This window comes from Marmota monax, unplaced genomic scaffold, assembly GCF_021218885.2.
Source record: "Marmota monax isolate L192 unplaced genomic scaffold, Marmota_monax_Labrador192_F-V1.1 WCK01_AAM20220418_F8-fsc00064, whole genome shotgun sequence".
Classification (NCBI taxonomy): domain Eukaryota; kingdom Metazoa; phylum Chordata; class Mammalia; order Rodentia; family Sciuridae; genus Marmota; species Marmota monax.
This window is the reverse complement of record NW_026694542.1, coordinates 9,471,543-9,490,923: the sequence shown is the minus strand read 5'-3', so window position 1 is coordinate 9,490,923 and position 19,381 is coordinate 9,471,543. Positions and strand designations below refer to the sequence as shown.

At 36.7% G+C, this 19,381-nt stretch overlaps 1 protein-coding gene across 1 annotated transcript in view; it reads left to right on the top strand.

Moving 5' to 3' along the window:
• The window catches only part of Npepps (aminopeptidase puromycin sensitive), a 95,818-nt gene extending 76,753 nt beyond the window's left edge, over positions 1-19,065 (top strand). The window contains exons 16-23 of the mRNA XM_046420428.2: positions 1,961-2,095; positions 3,515-3,734; positions 9,710-9,852; positions 10,277-10,333; positions 13,673-13,780; positions 14,139-14,294; positions 14,564-14,611; positions 17,518-19,065. Coding sequence (XP_046276384.1) covers positions 1,961-2,095; positions 3,515-3,734; positions 9,710-9,852; positions 10,277-10,333; positions 13,673-13,780; positions 14,139-14,294; positions 14,564-14,611; positions 17,518-17,670 — 1,020 coding nt within the window. The 3' untranslated portion in view covers positions 17,671-19,065. The remainder of the gene's footprint in view (positions 1-1,960; positions 2,096-3,514; positions 3,735-9,709; positions 9,853-10,276; positions 10,334-13,672; positions 13,781-14,138; positions 14,295-14,563; positions 14,612-17,517) is intronic.
• The last annotated feature ends 316 nt before the right edge of the window (positions 19,066-19,381 follow it).

The window sequence follows — 19,381 nt, the reverse complement described above, 5'->3', positions numbered from 1 at the left end:
CAGAACCATTTTTACCTTATCTGAACTGATTTCTTTAATGCATTTTATAACTCTCTCTAAATTTTACTGCTCCAGTTTAGACTGAGACTTTTTTGGGGGAGGAAGGCGTAGTGTGGGGATTGAACTCAGGTTTCATGTATACTAATGCATACTAGGCAAGTGCTCTACCACTGAGCTGCATTCCAGCCCCATAGACTAGGACTTTCAATTCTAAAACTTTGTGAAATTTAGGGCTATTTTTCAAATAGTATAATCCAGATTTGTGCTCTTAATTAGATAAGGGTGTGGTAGATAAGCAAATAAAACAGAATAAGACTGAAGTGGAAAAGAAAAATAATAGACTCTGTATAAAGTCATGTTAGCCAAAACATTTGTGGACTTACAACTTTAAACACCTATAATCTCATCAACTCTGAACTGAGACAGGAGGATTCCACGTTCAAGGCTAACCTGGGCAACTTAAACGATGTCTCAAAATAGAGCTGAGGATGTGGCTCAGTGGTCAAGTGTCCCTGAGTTCAATCCCCTGGTACCAAAAAATCAAGAAATAAAAAAGGGTTGGGATTGTGGCTCAGTGGCAAGGATAAAGGAATTAAAAAGGGGCAGGGAATGGGAATGTAGTTTGGTGGTAGAGCATCTCTGGGTTTAATTCCCAGTACCACCACACAGAAAAAAAAAAAAAAGAAGATAAAGGAAATCAATAAAATAGAGGCTGGGGGGCATACCTCAGTGGTAGAGCACTTATCTGGTATACGCAAGGTCCTGGGTTCAATCCCCAGCATTACAAAATGAAAGAGGGAGAGGAAAAAAAGGGGGGGGGAAATCAATAAAATAAAAGTTGCATTAGAATTATGGGCTGATTTTTTAAAATATTTATAAGAAATAAAATATTTAGGGCTGGGGTTGTGGCTCAAGTGGTAGAGTGCTTGCCTAGCACATGTGAGGTACTGGGTTCGATCCTCAGCACCACATAAAAATAAAGATATTGTATCTGCCTAAAACTAAAATATAAATATTAAAAGAAGTAAAATACTTATGTCTTCTTATTTTACCATTATACTATACTGTATATAAATATTTTCAAAAATATTTTTGGTTGTAGCTCAGTAGTAGGGTACTTGCCTAACAAATGCAATCAATCCCAGTCACAAAAAAAAAAAAAAAAAGGAAAGAAAAATGGTTTCAGTTGTTTGTAAATAGCCTATAGAGAAATCAGTGGTTACTTTACTCCAAAAATAATATGAAAGTACCTTTATTGCATCTCTCACCTAAATAATATGATAGATTTTTTTGATTAAAGGTTCTTATTCTACCTGGAGTGTCTGAAACATAATTAGAAAAATATGGTTCTTCCTGGAGGTTAAAATTTAAAATATGAAATTGTTGAGGCTTTTTACTCAATGTTTATAAAAGCTTAATCTTTTCAGAGAGTCTTCTATCAAGTGCTTTTATATATAGTAAATATTTTCTGTAACGATCCATTGAGATTGAGGGCTGGGGATGTGGCTCAAGTGGTAGCGCGCTCGCCTGGCATGCGTGCGGCCCGGGTTCGATCCTCAGCACCACATACAAACAAAGATGTAGTATCCGCTGAAAACTAAAAAATAAATATTTTTTAAAAAAAGAGAGATTAGAAATAGAAATTTAGCCAACATTATTCTCTCTCTTTCTCTCATGTTCTTCCTACTGTCCCTCACTTTGGCCCCTATTGTTACAAGTTTCTGGGTTTTTTGCCTTTGCATTTATTTTGGACAACTGATTGCTAACTTTGTGGGCTCTGTGTTTTAATCCCTACTCGTTAGCATGTGTGATCTTTGTTATTTTTAACACAAATATATCTAAAAGCATAATTCATTTTACACATACAAAAGGTTGATTTGTTAAATAAATGGAAGTTTGAAAAAGACATAAAATAAAATAAATGGAAGCATTTAATAGTGCCTATTGGATATCTTTTCAGTTAAATCTGGGAACTGTTGGGTTTTATCGAACCCAGTATAGCTCTGCCATGCTGGAAAGTTTATTACCAGGCATTCGGGACCTTTCTCTGCCTCCTGTGGATCGACTTGGATTACAGAATGACCTCTTCTCCTTGGTAAGTGTCTCTCATTTCAGTAATATGATAGATTTTGTTGATTAAAGGATCTTGTTTTTCCTGGAGTGTCTAAAGCATAATTAGAAGAATATGGTTCTTCTGAATGTGAACACCTTTGGGAAAGGAGCAAATGACTGTTAGTAATTAAATGACAAGATTGGATCTATATAATTTATCAGAAGCAAATACCATTTCACTACTCCTAAGCCAGTTTTTTTTTTTAATTATCTTTAGTCAAACCATTCTTTATAAGACAAAAAGTTCTTTCTTTTAAATAGAAATAGATACAAGCCTTTAAGAAATTTCCCTACTTTTTTTTTTTTTAATAATTCAGTGATTTATTGGAGGGTGGAGGGCATGAGACTGAAGTCTTGCTAAATTGCTTAGGGTCTCACTAAACTGCTATAAGGCTAGTTTTGAATTTATGATCTTCCTGCCTCAGCCTTCCCAGTCACTGGGATTACAGGCGTGCATGCCTGCATTCACGCACCACTACATCTGGCAGTAATTTAAAATGATTTTGTTTTTTCTAAAGTAGTTTGCAGGAAAAGCTAGAACTTTTGTAGTTTTGTTATTATTCAAATTATAGTGTGTATTAACTTAGAAATATATTTATATTTGGTTTTATTCCAGAAAGGACTTAAAGCAGCAGCTAGTAGTATTATTTTTGTGACTCCAACATAGGTTTTGTAATTTCTGGATGTCTTTGACTATGATAAAATTGTTACGTTCCTCCTAGTGTTCCTTTAAATTGAACTTGAAATTTTCCCTGCCCTCTGCAATCACTGGTTTTAAATTCCTCCTTTGTATAAACATAGATTAGCATTGATGCTCAAAACTTTACATCTTCTGATCTCTTTGCCAAAAGAGACCTGTCCCAGGAGAGTGGGTCATTTGTGCAGTTGGCTGCTGTAACAGAAGTTCTTTTTCCCAACTCCATTAGTTAGTGCTGAAAGAACTCTCAATTTGTAGTGCCTTCCAGTTTGTGCTCTTTTGGAAACGGGTAAAGGAGAGGCTTAAGTTGACACAGTTTTTAAGGTCCAGCTTTGAAAGAGCCTCTGTCAAGAATTAAAGCCCCAACTATTTTTGTAGTTTTTTTGAAGATATGAAAAATTTCAAAACAAAATCAGGGGCCCAGAAACCAAGTAGAAATATGAAGTTAACTGGTTTATTGTTGTTGTTCCTCAAGTAGGGGAGTTTAGTGTAATTTTTTAAAGTAGTTCTTTTATAAATAGTGAAGAAGTAAGTAAGGGATATTTTCATAATAGGAATTTATTTCAATGGTGTTCTTCTGAACTTATTTAGTCTCATTTCCTCAAACCAAAAAAATTATTAGCAGTAGATTATGCTGAAAATACATGCTTATTTTTTGTTTTGTTTTTTGAAGACTAGGTTAATTTATGTTTTTTCCTATCCCAGGCTCGAGCTGGAATCATTAGCACTGTAGAGGTTCTAAAAGTCATGGAGGCTTTTGTGAATGAGCCCAATTATACTGTATGGAGCGACCTGAGCTGTAACCTGGGGATTCTCTCAACTCTCTTGTCCCACACAGACTTCTATGAGGAAATCCAGGAGTTTGTGAAAGATGTCTTTTCACCTATAGGGGAGAGACTGGGCTGGGACCCCAAACCTGGAGAAGGTAATGGATGTACTTAATGGGGAAAAAAAAATCAGTCAGAAACTGGTATTTTTTTATTCACCTGTAGTTAACAACTTAATTAAAATCATCTTTATATTTGTAAGATGTTACTTTATATTCAACTGCCAGAAATTAAAACTCAAGTCATCCAAGTCTGCTGGTAAAGTTAATGTGTCATCACCATCAGTGCAGTAGTACTTACATATATATTTATTGCTACATGTGATTTATACAGTATTGAAAATAAAGTGTTCCAAAGGCACATTTATAGTCAAGAAAAGTTAATGGGAATTTTGAGTTATTTTTCTTATTTATATTACCATACTACTAGGCACCTTATATACAACTTGTAACTCGAGGTTACAGCTAAGAGACACAGGGGCCAGCTTTCTTAATTAAGGAAGTTAATTGCTTTTTTACACATGTTCTCCTCCATCATTATTTCTGTAATCACATATTTACTCTTTTTGCTATCATTTAAATGTTGAGAATGGTGATTTGAAGACTCTAAATACACTTATTTTTTACCATCTTCTAATAGTTAAAGGTGGTACTTTCTCTTAATTTTGAGAGTCTTTGGAAATAGGAACAGTAGTAACAGTACTTAAGCACTCTTTGTCTTTCGTTGGTTCAACAAATATTTATGCAACTTATATGCCAAGTATTATTCTAGAAGTTGCTGATACAGCAGAAAGCAAAACATTGCCCTGTATGGTTTATATTTTAGTGGGAGACATAGCAAAGAATTAAATATATACTGTTCTGGGTTGATAGCAAGTATCATGAAGAAAAACAAAGCCAGGTAAGGCAAATAAGGAGTACAAGACCACTATTTTATAGAGAGCAGTTGGGGAAATCACTAATAAGGTAATCTTTGAATCTAAGTAGAGATACCAAAGAGAGAAGTATAAGGATATCTAGTGGGGAAATGGTCCAGAGGGACTGACAAATGCCTAAGGTGGGAACATGGAATAACAAGAAGGCTAGTAAGGTCAGAACAGAGTAAATGAGAGAGGGAGGAACATGGGAAGCGTACTAGATCTTATAGGACTTGTGGACCCATGGTAAGAAGTTTTTGACTTTCATATTTTGTGACTTGAGGTGATAATTTAGAGTTTTGGGTAGAGGAACATGATTTGATGTACTTGAGTATGTGAAGAATAGGCTGAAGGCAGATTTAGCTTGGTGGTGGAACACTCGCCTAGCATGCTCTGAACTCAACTTCCAGCACTGCAGGAAAAAACAAAACAAAAAAAGAAAAATAGGCTATCTGATTAATCCATTTGAGGTGCTGGCCACAACTTATAAGTAGTTAGTAAGTTCTGTGTGAAGTTTGAAGGTAGAACAAACTTATTTAAACAACTTTTTAAAAGAATTTTGCTAAAAAGAATGTGTGGTTGAGAGAGGAGTCATCAAATTAAAACTGCCATAGAAGCACCTTTGGGTACAAAAGGGAATCAATCAGGAGTTTGGTTTGAGGCATATTAAATTTGACGTCATGTTAGACATCTGAACATAGAATTCCTCAAAATCCAGGTTGGATAAATACATTTGGGAGTCATTAGCAAGTAGATAATATTTGCAGCTATGAAACTATAAGAGACCACTCAGGGACTGAGTTTAGATGGAAAAAAGAGAACTGAGGACTGGATCCTAAGGAAGTCCAGATTGAGAGATTAGGTAGAAAAAGGAAGAATCTATAAAGGAGACTGGCCAGTGAGGCAGGAGGAGAGCCAGGAGGGAAAGGAGTATCCCAAGACATAAACAGCATATTAAAGCAGAAGGAAAGTAATCAGCTGTACAAAAGCTCTCTAAGTCAAGAAAAGGATGGAGAATTAGTGATTGCATTTAACAGACTTTATGGGATGATAGGAAACAATAGTGCTTTCTCTGCAATGGGAGGAGATGAAATGGAGCCACACATCTAGACAACTTTTTAAAAGAATTTTGCTAAAAAGAGAATCAGAGAAAAGAGTGTAGTCTTGAGAAATGTGGGCTCAGGGAAGGACTTTTTTTAGTTGTAGTTAGACACAATAGCTTTATTCTATTATGTGGTGCTGAGGATCAAACCCAGGGCCTTGCACGTGCTAGGTGCGCGCTCTACTACTGAGCCACAACCCTAGCCCCGGACTTCTCTTTTTTTAAGTTGGGATATTTTATATGTCTTTTTACCAATGAAAGTAATGTGTAGTATTAAAAATTCACGTTGGAAGAGAGTGGCAGCTGAATAATGGAGAGGAATTGGAACCCAGTGCACAGTAGAGAAGTTGGCTTTAGACAGGAGCACAGATTAATAATAACAAGATGTAAGTAAATTAGTAGGCATTGTACTTTTCTTTTATAATGATAATGTGTGAAACCTTTTGAGCTGAAAAATTATACAGAAGGCAGGGCTGGGGTTATGGCTCAGTGGTAGAGCACTTGCCTAGCATGTGTGAGGCCCTGAGTTCCATAGGACCTGAGTTCCATCCTCAGCACAATGTAAAAATAAATAAAATAAAGGTATTGTGTCCAACTACAACTAAAAAATAAATATTAAAAAAAATGATACAGAGGGGCTGGAATTGTGGCTCTGTGGTAAAGCATTTGCCTAGCATGTGTGAGGCACTGAGTGTGATCCTTAGCACTGCCTAAAAGTAAATAAATAAGTAAAGGTATTGTGACCATCTACAATGAAAAAATATGTAAAAATGATATAGGAGGGGCTGGGTTTGTGGCTCAGTGGTAGAGTGCCTGCCTCACATGTGTGGGGCCTGGGTTCAATCCTCAGCACCACTTAAAAATAAATAAGTGAAATAGAGTTATTGTGTCCAACTACAACTAAATTTTATATATATATATATAAATGAATGAATGATAGATACAGGGAAGCCACATCAATGTTTATAGCAGCACACTTCATAAATAGCTAAGCTATGGAACCAATCTAGATGCCCATCAACAGATGAATGGATAAAGATAATGTGGTTTATATATACAATGGAATATTACTCAGCCATAAAGAAGAATGTTTTTATGACATTCATCAGTATGATGGATCTGGAGACTATAAGTTAAGTGAAATAAGCCAATCCCAGAAGATCAAAGGATGAATGTTATGGATGCTATTGGTAAGGGGAAGAATAGAAGTTCAATGGATTATACAAAGGGGAAAGAAGGGAAGGGAGGGGAGATAGGAATAGGAAAGGCAATAGAATGAATCTGACATAACTTTCCTATGTATACACATGAATACACCACAGTGAATCTCAACATTGTATATACTCCACCAGACTGGGATCCTGATTAGAATAAGGTATATGTCATGTATAAATATGTCAAAATTGGGCTAGGGATGTGGCTCAAGCAGTAGCGCGCTCTCCTGGCATGCACGGGGCGCTGAGTTCTATCCTCAGCACCACATTAAAATAAAAAATAAAGATGTTGTGTCCACCGAAAACTAAAAAATAAATATTAAAAAATTCTCTCTCTCTCTCTCTTTTAAAAAAAAAAATTGTCAAAATTAATTCTACTGCCATATATAACTAAAACCAAAAAATTTTAAAAATGATATAGGGGGAATGGCTTTAGTTTTCTATCAGATGAAAGAATCAAAAAGCAAAATAATAAAACATCACCTTCCACCACATAGCAAGTCAGTACCAGAGCCAGAGTTATAAATTGTTTTTTGTTTTGTTTTGGATCTCTTGGTAAGTTTTCTTAAACTTACTTTTTATTGAATTATGATTTAAATATAGCAAAAATGTGTAATGTCAGTGTTCTGTCTAGCTTGATGATACCTTCTGCCCCCATTTCTTTGTCAGTACAGGGCTTCAGCATATGCTAGGCAAGTGTTCTACCACTGAACTATATCCCTAGTCCCCCAGTTTGATGACTTTTGACAGTGCATACATTTCTATTATTTAAAAGTAGCCTCAGGCCCCTTCTAAACCAGTCCCTGCTACTTGATCACCCTATCCAGGCAAACACTATTTTACTACTTTCACCGTAGATTAATGTTGTCTATCATACAAATAGAATCTCATACACATATACATATTTCTTCCCCCCCCCCAAGTACAGGGGATGGAACCCAACAGTGCTCTACCACTGAGCTACATCCCCAGCCTATTTATTTATTTATAGATAGGGTCTTGCTAAATTGTCAGAATTGGCCTGGAGCTTTCCATCTTCCTTCCTCAGCCTCCCAAATGGCTGAGATTACGGAAGTACACCAATATATCCTGTGTGAAATTGTGTTATATTTTGCTTTTCTTATTCGGCATGTTTTTGAGACACATGCAGGTTGTTCATTCCTTTTACTGCTGGGTAGTAAGAATATACTGCATTTTCCATTGTACATCTATCAGATTTGTGTGCTAATTTTGACTTTTCTGCGTTGGTCATGGTGACATATACATGTTTCCAGACCACTTAGCAACACCCTACCTCAAAATAAAAAGGACTGGGGATGTAGCTCAGTTGTAGAGTATTTGCCTAGTAAGTGCAAAGCCTTAGGTTTAATCCTCAGTATCTCAAAAGAAAAAAAAACAAAACAGTTCAGTGCTTTTTAGTATGCTCATAATAAGCTTATACAACCATCACCATTATCTAATTTCAGAACAATTTCTTCACCCTAAGTGAAGCCCCATGCCCAGTGGCAGTTAATCCCTATTCCCTGAGAACCACTAATCCTTCTCTCTTATAAAGTTGCCTATTTTTAACATTTCATATAAGTAGAATCATATAGTATATGGCCTTGTGTACCTGGCTTCTTTCATTTAGCATTTGCCCAGGTGGTAGCTTAATGTCAGTATCTCATTCTTTTTTTTTTTTTTTTTGCGCTGGGGTGGGGTGGGGTGTTTACTGGGAATTAAACTCAGGGGCACCCGACCTCTAAGCCACATACCCAGCCCTAATTTTTTTTTTTTTTGGTGGTTCTGGGGATTGAACCCCAGCAATTACTCTACTAACTGAGCTATATCCCCAGCCCTTTATTCCTTTTTATGGTAGAATAATATCTCATTGTGGGGATGTAGCACATTTTATCAGTTGGTAAACATTTGGATTGGTTTCACTTTTTTGCTATTATGAATTCTGCTGTGAATATTTACATACAAGTTTTTATATAGACATATACTTTCATTTCTCTTGGGTAAATACCTAAGAGTAGAATTGCAAGGTCACATGATAACTCTATGTTGAACCTACAGAGGAACTGCCAAACTGTCTTTCTAAATGGCCACACCATTGTACATTTCCACCAGCAGTGTTTTAGGGCTCTAATTTCTCCACATCCTTGTCAACACTTTTGTTTATATTCTGTCTTTTCGATTGTAGCCATCATAGTATGAAGTAGTATCTCATTGTGGTTTGTATTTGCATTTCCCTAATGACCAATGGTGATACTCTTTTTAATAATGACTGTTTGTGTATCTTTGGAAGAATTCATCAACCAGCCTTCATTTAAAAATATAATTTCAGGGCTGGGGTTGTGGCTCAGTGGTAGAGCGCTTGCCTAGCATGTGTGACGCACTAGGTTCGATTCTCAGGACCACATAAAAATAAATAAATGAATAAAGGTTCATCAATAACAAAAATATTTTTTAAAATATGATTTCAGTTTGTCATACACAGGGTATACTAGTTCCACATACTATCTTTTTCTGAATCTTGTGTCAGAGCTTTGTGATGTAATAAGCCTATTCTTTGCACACACAGTCCTTAGCAGTATAATTAACTAGACTGAGTAACATTTAGTAAATCCAGATAATTGGCATTTGTGAATAGAGATGGTCAGCAAGTTTGCTTGTCTAGTCTGTTTAGCATTTTCCCTCTTACGATTTATTAAATTTAAATCAAGTGTTCTCTCTCGTATTAGGGGAATTGTGTTTGTTTAAGACCACAGACTTAGAGTAATTATAAAGTATTCAGGTGCTAAATTAATAAAAACAGTCCTTTTAAATAGTCCTATGTCTTTTTTACTTTTCAATCAGGTCATCTAGATGCACTCCTGAGGGGCTTGGTTCTGGGCAAACTAGGAAAAGCAGGACACAAGGCAACGTTAGATGAAGCCCGTCGTCGGTTTAAGGACCATGTGGAAGGAAAACAGATTCTCTCTGCTGACCTGAGGAGTCCTGTAAGTTTCCACAATAAATTTCTTTGATTTCTAGTTACCTACATTACTCTATGAAACATGAAACTTCTTTAATACTAACCAAAACTGACCTAAGGACTGACCCACGAGCCATGTCTAACTCTCATATTAACATATCCCATTTGGGTGGTTTGTAGCCAGCTTCTCATTTAAGTTTCTCTGCCACATGGTGCTTCTGAAAGGTGATTCCCCTGTGCACATTCCCCAGGGAGAGTTGGTGTGCTGTGCTATCACGACATGCCATTTGTCTCTGTGGTTGTTCATGGGGTTTTTATATCCTTACCCTGATTTGTATGTACCTCCACACTTCTTGCAACGTTTTTACTTGCTTTCTGTATTTTTGTAACGTTAAAATACCTTGAAACAGGGTAGATGTACTCAGATAACTTCCTTTATTGTCTTGTAGGTCTATCTGACCGTTTTGAAGCATGGTGATGGTACTACCTTAGATATTATGCTAAAGGTGAGTGATTTGGAAAAGGCTCCTGAACTTGGATGGACACAGAGAACAGCTTTAAATGGTTAAAAGAACAAAATGTCCTGGCAAAAATATATGTTTATTGCAGACATGCAAATATTAAGAAACTGGTGTGGGGGGGCTGGGATTGTGGCTCAGTGGTAGAGCACTAACATGTGTGAGGCACTGGGTTCAATTCTCAGCACTGCATATGAATAAATAAATAAAGGCCCCATCGACAACTAAAAAAAAAAAAAAAGAAGAAGAAGAAGCTATGGGAACTGGATGTGGTATTGCAGGGCTGTAGTCCCAGCTACTTGGAAGACAAAGGTAGGAAGATTGAAGGTTCATGGCCATCCTGGGGAACTTCAAATGCAAGGCCCTGGCTCAAAAAATGGGGTTGTTGCTCAGTGGTAGAGTGCTTTCAGTCTGGCATATATGAGGCACTGAAAGGTTCATCCACTTTACCCATGTTGTTTATACATGGGTTTCCTTTTTAATAATATAAAAGTTATATTTTGGATTTACTTTTCAATTAGACATCAAGGTCCCTTCTCAGTCTGAATATTCTATGAACCTGTGGATTATAAATCATGTGAATGAAATACATATGAAATGGGATATTTTGTGGGGTTTTTTAGTCTATTCCATAAGTGTATGGGGAAAAAAAACAACAGCAGTTCTGAAAGTTTTATGGCAGAAGCCATAAATTACCATCTTCATGTTATGCTATATTTTTAAGAAGTTATACAAGTATATGTATTTACGAGAGGTTGCATTTATTAGCATAAGGGAGTGTACAGTATCAATATAGGAAGAGTTCTAATGAAGGCAGAATCCGAATTTATTTCATTTTATTAATGTGGTGCTGAGGATTGAACCCGGTGCTTCATGCATGCTAGGCAAAAGATCTACCTCTGAGCCACAACCCCAGCCTCAAATCAGAATTCTTGAAGAAACCATTCAGTGGGGCTGGAGATTTAACTCAGTGATAGAGTATTGCCTAGCAAGTGTGACACCTGTAGTTCAACCCCCAACACTGCAAAAACAAACATACAAACAAACAGTTTGATGACAAGTGATTATTTTCTGTTGGTAATTTAGGAATAGCGTTAAAACAAATGCTTGAATGCCTCTTAATAGTATATTTTAAATGTGGTACTAGAGTGCCACCTGGTGGACTAATATATATCAGGGTTATCTTCCGGGAAGAGATGCTTCCTGAAAGCTTGAGTTCTGTCCTTGAATATTGCAGCTGAAAGGGCCTTACAAATCATCAGTTTGTCCCCCTCACTTTACTAGTGAGTGAACTGAAACCCAGAGAGGCTTAGGACTTACTTTAACCTAGGCAAATGCTCTGCCCTGAGCTACATCCCCAGCCTCTGCAGTTCTAATTTTTAAAAATATGATGTTTTGTTTCTAATTATGAAAAAAAGATTTTCTGTATTCACTACAGAAGATTTAGAGAGTAGGAAAGAATAAAGAAGAAAATAAAACTTACCTGTAATTATTTTTTTAAAGTGGATCACAAAATAGCATGTATAATATAATCTCATTCCAGGTTTGGCAGTGTGCATATAGTAGTAATTTTACTTTTTCTTTATGCATCTCTGTCTTATTAATATTCCACATTCAGTGTATGCTACTTTTACAGTTAAGAAATGTGAATAGGGCCAGGCGTAGTGGCAATTTATAATCCTAGTGGCTTGGGAGGCTAGGTAGAAGAATTAGAGTTCAAAGCCAGCTCCAGCAATTTAGCGAGGCTCTAAGCAACTTTGTGAGACCCTGTCTCAAAACAAAATACAAACAAAGGACTGGGGATGTGACTCAGTGGTTAAATATCCCTGGGTTCAATCCCCGTACCAAAAAAAAAAAAAAGAAATGTGAAGAGGGCTAGTGGTATAGCTCAGTGGTAGAGTGCTTGCCTGGTATGTGCAAGGCCTTGAGTTTAATCCCCAGCACTCCAGAAAAGAAAGAAATGTGAAGGTACATGATGCCACTGATCAGAGACCATCATTAATTAGTATTAGCATTTTGGTGTGTTTTCAAGTTTTTACCCTTCACATTACATTTTTTTATATATGTAGGATTATTTGCTTTGTTTGCTTTTTTTTTTTTTCATTTCAATATCAAGAACATGCTTATGGGGGCTGTGGCTGTGGCTTAATAGTAGAGCGCTCGTCTTGCATGTGTGAGACCCTGGGTTCGAGTCTCAGCACCGCATAAAGATAAAGATAATAAAGGTATCGTGTCCATCTACAACTAAAAAAAGAAAAGAACATGCTTATGTCATGAAATATTCCTAAAATGTAACCTTCTATAGTGCATCTTTTGAGCCAGGCATAGTGGCATATGCCTGTAATTCTAGTAACTCAGGAGTCTGAAGCAGGAGGACTACAAGTTCGAGGCCAGCCAGGGCAACTTAGCTAGACCCTGTCTCAAAATGTAAAGAATTTTTAAAAGGATCTGCTGGGCGTGGTGGCGCATGCCTGTAATCCCAGCCTGCTCAGGAGGCAGAGGCAGGAGGATCGCAAGGTCAAAGCCAGCCTGAGCAATTTAGTGAGGTGCTAAGCAACTCAGTGAGACTCTGTCTCTAATAAATACAGAAATTGGGCTGAGGATGTGGCTCAGTGGTTGAGTGCCCCTGAGTTTAATCCCTGGTACCCCCCCAAAAAGGACTGAGGATGTAGTTCAGTGATAAAGTACCCCCAGTGTTCAGTTCCCAGTACACCCCCCCCAGAAAAGCATCTTTTTAAAAATGAATAAGTAATTAGGATAGCTATTGGGTATTTAGATTATTTTCGTTTTCACTATTATAAATTAAATCGATGATCTTTAATGGTATAAGATTACCAATGATTAGTTTTGTTCATAAAACATAGACCATTAACCAGATATCAGTGCTATAAAGTATTTGGCCGGGACAGATGTACTCTTTATATGTTGATGTTAAACTGCTTAGAACTGATGACAGGCTACTATGATTTATCTACTGAGCACTTACATTTCATGACTGACTGACTGTAATGGCAAGGGACAAATTTAGTGCCCAACCATCTTGACAAGTATTTTTTTTTCTTAATATTTTTTTTAGTTGTAGATGGACACAATATCTTTTATTAATCTATTTATTTATTGCTGAGGATTGAACCCAGTGCCTCACACATGCAAGGCAAGCGCTTAACCACTGAGCCACAAACCCAGCCCACGACAAGTATTCTTTTTAATGTAATACCTTGACAGTCCTACCCAGTGTTTTACCTTATTGAAGGAGAAGCTTATATAAGCATATGGAGAATTTCCTGGGAAGAGCTAACTATCTCTGTTTTTATTTTTTCCCTATAGCTTCACAAACAAGCAGATATGCAAGAAGAGAAAAACCGAATTGAAAGGGTCCTTGGGGCTACTCTTTTGCCTGAACTGATTCAAAAAGTCCTTACATTTGCACTTTCAGTAAGTTACAAGGAAAACTGCTTTCAGAGGGAGTTGTTACTCACTCATCTGTGGCAAGTGTCTTTGATTCAGTATCCTCTTGATCTGCCCTTAACTTAGATTAAGGCGTCCTCTTCTTGGAAAACTGGTATAAACTTTTTTAACTGACTTCTCATCTCCCACTAATAATGAGACTCAAAATCAGAGTATTTGGGAGAGGAAACAAATGCTTTCTCTACAAGCTTCTGGTGCCATTTATTCCTAAAAACAAAGAATACATGTCTTTGATGTGGTTACTTAGGTATTTCAACAGTATGTTGCACTTTCTGGAACCAGAAGATGTGGAAATGCTAGACTTTTAATCTCTTTCTCTTCTTAGGAAGAGGTACGTCCACAGGACACTGTATCAGTAATTGGTGGAGTAGCTGGAGGCAGCAAGCATGGGAGGAAAGCTGCATGGAAGTTCATAAAGGACAACTGGGAAGAACTTTATAATCGATACCAGGGAGGGTTCTTAATATCCAGACTAATAAAGGTGTGTGAATTTTTTTATTTGAGTAGGTTGATAATCATGGATGTTATTGAGCAATATCCATGATTCAATAGACCCAAAGGTTCTTTCTTTTTAAGAGATTCCTCAAATAATTATTGGATTTGTTTAAGGGCTTCTGCATCCCTCTCCTTTACCTTCTATAACAAACTAAAGTTTTGAAGATAACAAAATAATTCATTTTTTAGGGTAAATGAAAGTTTGTTCCTAGCCTTTTTTGATTTCACTTACTATTTAAAAACCTTGTTTTTCAGCTATCAGTAGAGGGATTTGCAATTGATAAAATGGCTGGAGAGGTTAAGGTAAGGAGAAAGTACTGTTTATTTTCAATCTAAAACATAAAAACACTAAACTTTGTTTTAATTGTAGAGGTATTGGGATAAAGTATTCCCCCCCACACTTTTTTTTTCTTAGAGAAAGACTGGTTAGATTGTATCTTCTAATGTCTAAAAAATTTATAGTTGGGATAATCTTTGAAGATGTTGAATTGTGGTTGAAAGAGTATGAAATCAAGTCACTTGACCTGTGTCAATTTGTGCTCTGTCCCATATTAGCTTTGTTTCTTTTTTTAAAATATTTATTTTTTAGGTGTAGATGGACACAACACAATGTCTTTATTTTTATATGGTGCTGAGGATTGAACCCAGGTCCCACCCATGCTAGGCGAGCGCTCTACCGCTGAGCCACAATCCCAGCCCCTTAGCTTTGTCTTTGAGGATGTTTTTTAACCCCTGTGAGCCTGTATCTTCATCTATAAAATAAGGTGATGATGAGATTGTTAGATTAGGTAACATGACTTCTACACTTGATATTAGCCAAAAGGCCGAGAAGCGATAATAACATGACTTCTATAGGTCTATTGTGTGCATAGTGAGACTAGATGGTTTTGTGTGGTCTCTCCTTTTAGCCCTTAATAAAAATTGATAATCAGCTTAGTATGGCCCTTGGATCTGAAAAAATTCAGCATTTGGGAGACAAATTTACTTTGATTAGAAAAATCTTAACTTTAAGCTTCCCATTGCATTTAACTGCTAAATATTTTTATATATAAGTATAGTGATTGTCAGGTGTGAATTTGGAAATTCTGAGTTATAACAGTTTTTTTAAATTTTTTAAATATCTTAAGTTGTAGATGGACATAGTACCTTTGTTTTATTTGTTTATTTTTATGTGGTGCTGTGGATCAAACCTAGTGCCTCACACGTGCCAGGCAAGCACTCTACTGCTGAGCCACAACCCCAGCCCCTGAGTGTGTGTGAACCATTGTTAGGAATAGGTTTTAAGAATTTAAATCTTGAGAAAATAGTGAAAGATTTGGCTTCTACTGTCATCTAGTGTACATTATATATTGTATTATATAAACAATTATTGTAATGTTAATAGGTTCTATGCAGGAGAATTAAGTAATGGGTTTTGTGGCAGAGTAGTGGGAGGCTGATAAGGTAGGTAGAAGCTAGCTCATACATGTGGCCTTGTGGATCATATAAAGAATTTTCTAGACTGGAAAACCCTCAAATGGTTTATAAACATGATATGATTTGTGTTGTTAAAAATTTCAGTCTGTGTAGTGTGGAAAATGATTTAGAATGAGGAGGAAATTGGGGTGCTAATTCTCCAAGCAAGAGTGGCACAGCACGGTCTGAGGTTGTAGCTCAGTGGTAGAGCGCTTGCCTAGCACTTATGAGACACTGGGTTTGATCCTCAGCACCATATAAAAATGAAAATAAGTAAAATAAAGGCATTGTGTCCATCTACAACTAAAAGATAAAATTAAAAAATAAGAATGGCACAGCAGTAAGAATGGAGGAATTGAAAAGAGATTCAGGGGTTGATTTTGTTAATCTTTAGTTTTAACAATATTTACCAAGTGGTTTCTCTGTATTGTGAACATGTCTGGGAGGAAAGTCAAAGATAATTCCCAGGTTTCTGATATATAAATGTTGGTGCTATTTGTTGGAGATGGAACTGGAAGAGTTCAAACTTTAACTTAGTCACTGAGAAACCAGCCATGATTAGAAGCCTTGAAGCAAGAGCCATTGTCATCCTTGTAAATTGATTTCTAAAAGATTAGAGTTAATCTTATGAAATAGTCATTTTTCTCTTCTACACCTATGATGACTAGCTTAAAGGAAAGACCCCTATCATTTTGCAGGTTGGTATTTAAGAGCTGCTTTATTTTCATTGAAATTAAGTGTACTTCATTAAAAAAATGGTTTGACTTTTAAGATTTTTTGGGGGAGGAGGGGTTACCAGAGATTGAACTCAGGGTCACTCAACCACTGAGCCACACCCCCAGCTCTATTTGATATTTTATTTAGAAACAGGGTCTCACTAGTTGCACCTTGCTTTTGCTGAGGCTGGCTTTGTCACAATCCTCCTGACTCAGCCTCTCACTGCTGGGATTACAGACAAGCGCCAGCCTATTTAAGCATTTTGATAAATTACAATAAACAGAAATAGTTTTATTTAGCTGGGTATGATGGCGCACACCTGGAATCTCTACTACTAAGGAGACTGAGGCAAGAGGATTGCAAATTCAAAGCCAGCCTTGGCGATTTAGCAAAACTCTGTCTCGAAATAAAAAGGGCTGTAGTAGACCACCCCGTGATCAGTCCCAGTACCAGCAGAAAAAATTGTTTATTCTATGAAAAATATGAGACTATGAAGTATTATAGTATAAAACAGCAATTTAAAATTCTTAGTTTTATCATTCCTTACAAATTGATCTTTATTTGCGACAGTCAGAATGTATCAGAACATGTTGAGTTCATGAGTCCTGTGTGCCAGGTATTTTGCCAAATGTTTCAGTTGTCTCTTAAGTTTTGGAGTGCATATTTTTTCACAAATGAGAAAAGTGAGACTTAGAGTAGTTAATTTACTTAAAGTGACAGGCTGGTATTTTGACCAAGCCTAGATTTGAGTGCTACATCTAAATCCAAAGCCTAGATTAACCACTAAGCAATTACCCTAAGAGAAAGGCAGTGGGTTCTGTCTCTCTTGATTAGGTTTTGTACTTTTGATATTTGGGGGAGAATTCTTATATTCAGACCCAAGTATTTATTTGTTTTAGCCTGAGGGTAGCAGCAGTTAATTCTAATGACTGTGGCTAATGAATCCTATATGTAGGCCAGTGGGTACTTTTTCATAGCTTTGATATTAACTTGCTTTTGCTAGCAATGATTCTACACTATGGATTTTCTTACACCAGGCTTTCTTCGAGAGTCACCCAGCTCCTTCAGCTGAGCGTACCATCCAGCAGTGTTGTGAAAATATCCTGCTGAACGCTGCTTGGCTAAAGCGAGATGCCGAGAGCATCCACCAGTACCTCCTTCAGAGAAAAGCCTCCCCACCTGCAGTGTGAACCCTGAGCAGCCACTGCTGCGGCTCTTCTGCTGCTTCGCTGCCAGGATAAGGTGGAGCTACCGAACAGCTGATTCATATGCCAAGAATTCGGAGTCTTCTTTCAAACCAGTGGGGGTTGGACAATGAATGTAGTTAACTGGTTCCTGCTCACACTCCAGAATTAAATTCTATTGAAAAAGGAAAATCAGCAATTCAGCAAAAAAATAAAAATAAAAATGTAAATATGATAGTAATAAAGTAGAGCATAATGAAACTGTGAAACTTCCTGAAGCCTTGTCAGTGGTTAAAAGTATTTAACACTCTTGTTAATGACAGATGTTCTGTTTTTATAACTTACCAAAAGGAAACTAGAGGCTTCTAGGGAAGAGAATTTTTGTGCAGTGGGTTCTGCAAGCAGCCTACAAGCCCAGGATAGTGTTGTCCATTGCTGGGAATGGCTAAACATGAAAGGCTAATGGTTGGTATAACATAGTCCAAGTCTGTGCATATTTAAAAAAAAAAAAATTTTTTTTTTTCTTTGTCATGGGGACTGACCAGGAAGATAACTTTTCCTGCATAACTCAATCTGAACCAAGGATTGTAGTTTTCCTCCTTGCCTCCCTTCTGTGTGACCCCTTGGCCAAAAAAGGAGAAAGAAAAAAAAAAAAAAGGTAAAAACAAAAAATCCTCTACCCTCTCTGGGTTTTTCCTCCCGTAGTTCTACTCCAGCCCCCAACTGACCCCGATGTCCTTCTTAGAGAGAAAGAAATATTAAGAAAACATCTTTCATAGCCACATTAAATAAGAGAAACTGATATACATTATTTTTCTTCCTTTTTTAAGATGACTTTTAAGAACCCCCAAATGCATATAGGTGAGACAATAGTAATAAAATGATTTTTAGCCAGTCCTTCCTGAAGGAGTTATTCTGCTAAAAATGGTCTTAGTTGTCTAACACGCCAACTATTGAACCTCTTCATAACAGTATCAAGTCAACTCTGGCTTCTCCTGGTTCATTTTTTGCGTGCAAAAAGCCAGTGGTAACTGCTACGGGGCCTATATAATAGTGGTAACTGGTTTCAAAAGCAATGACTATAAGCCTATGTGTGCCACTCTGCTTCAACAGTATATCCTACTAACAAGCCTCACCTACCTAATCCAATAAGTTTTAACTCTAAATTTCATTCCTTTCCCTTCCTCTTTACCTACTTTTTTCTTTTTTCCTTTTCTTTTTATTTTTCTTAAAAAAAATTTTTTTTGTGTTAACAGAAATTCATATTTGGTGTGGCTTAACTGTATTTCAGAAGGTCATCAGATTGTGAGATTGCTTCCTTGAAACATTTTTGTGCTATTGTTTTAAAAAATAATAATTAAAAAACGGTTGGCGTTAATAAAAATGTCAATGTGAAATTGATGTCCTGGTTTCTTTTATTCTCTTTGATTAGAAAGTGAAAATTTTACTGTTTCAGTAGGATTGTAGGAAGTTTTAGTATCATAGGATTTTTTGAGTTTAAGAAAATCTAGTTCCTGCTGGGTGCAATGGCGCATGCCTGTAATCCCAGCAATTTGGGCATAAGGATCACAAATTCAAAGTTAGCCTGGGCAAATTAGTAAGAGATCCTGTCTCAAAATAAAAAAGGTTGGGTATGTAGCTTTGTGGTAGAGCACCCCACTCCTGGGTTCAGTCTTCAGTACTGCCAAAAAAAAAAAAAAAAACATCTAGTTCCTGA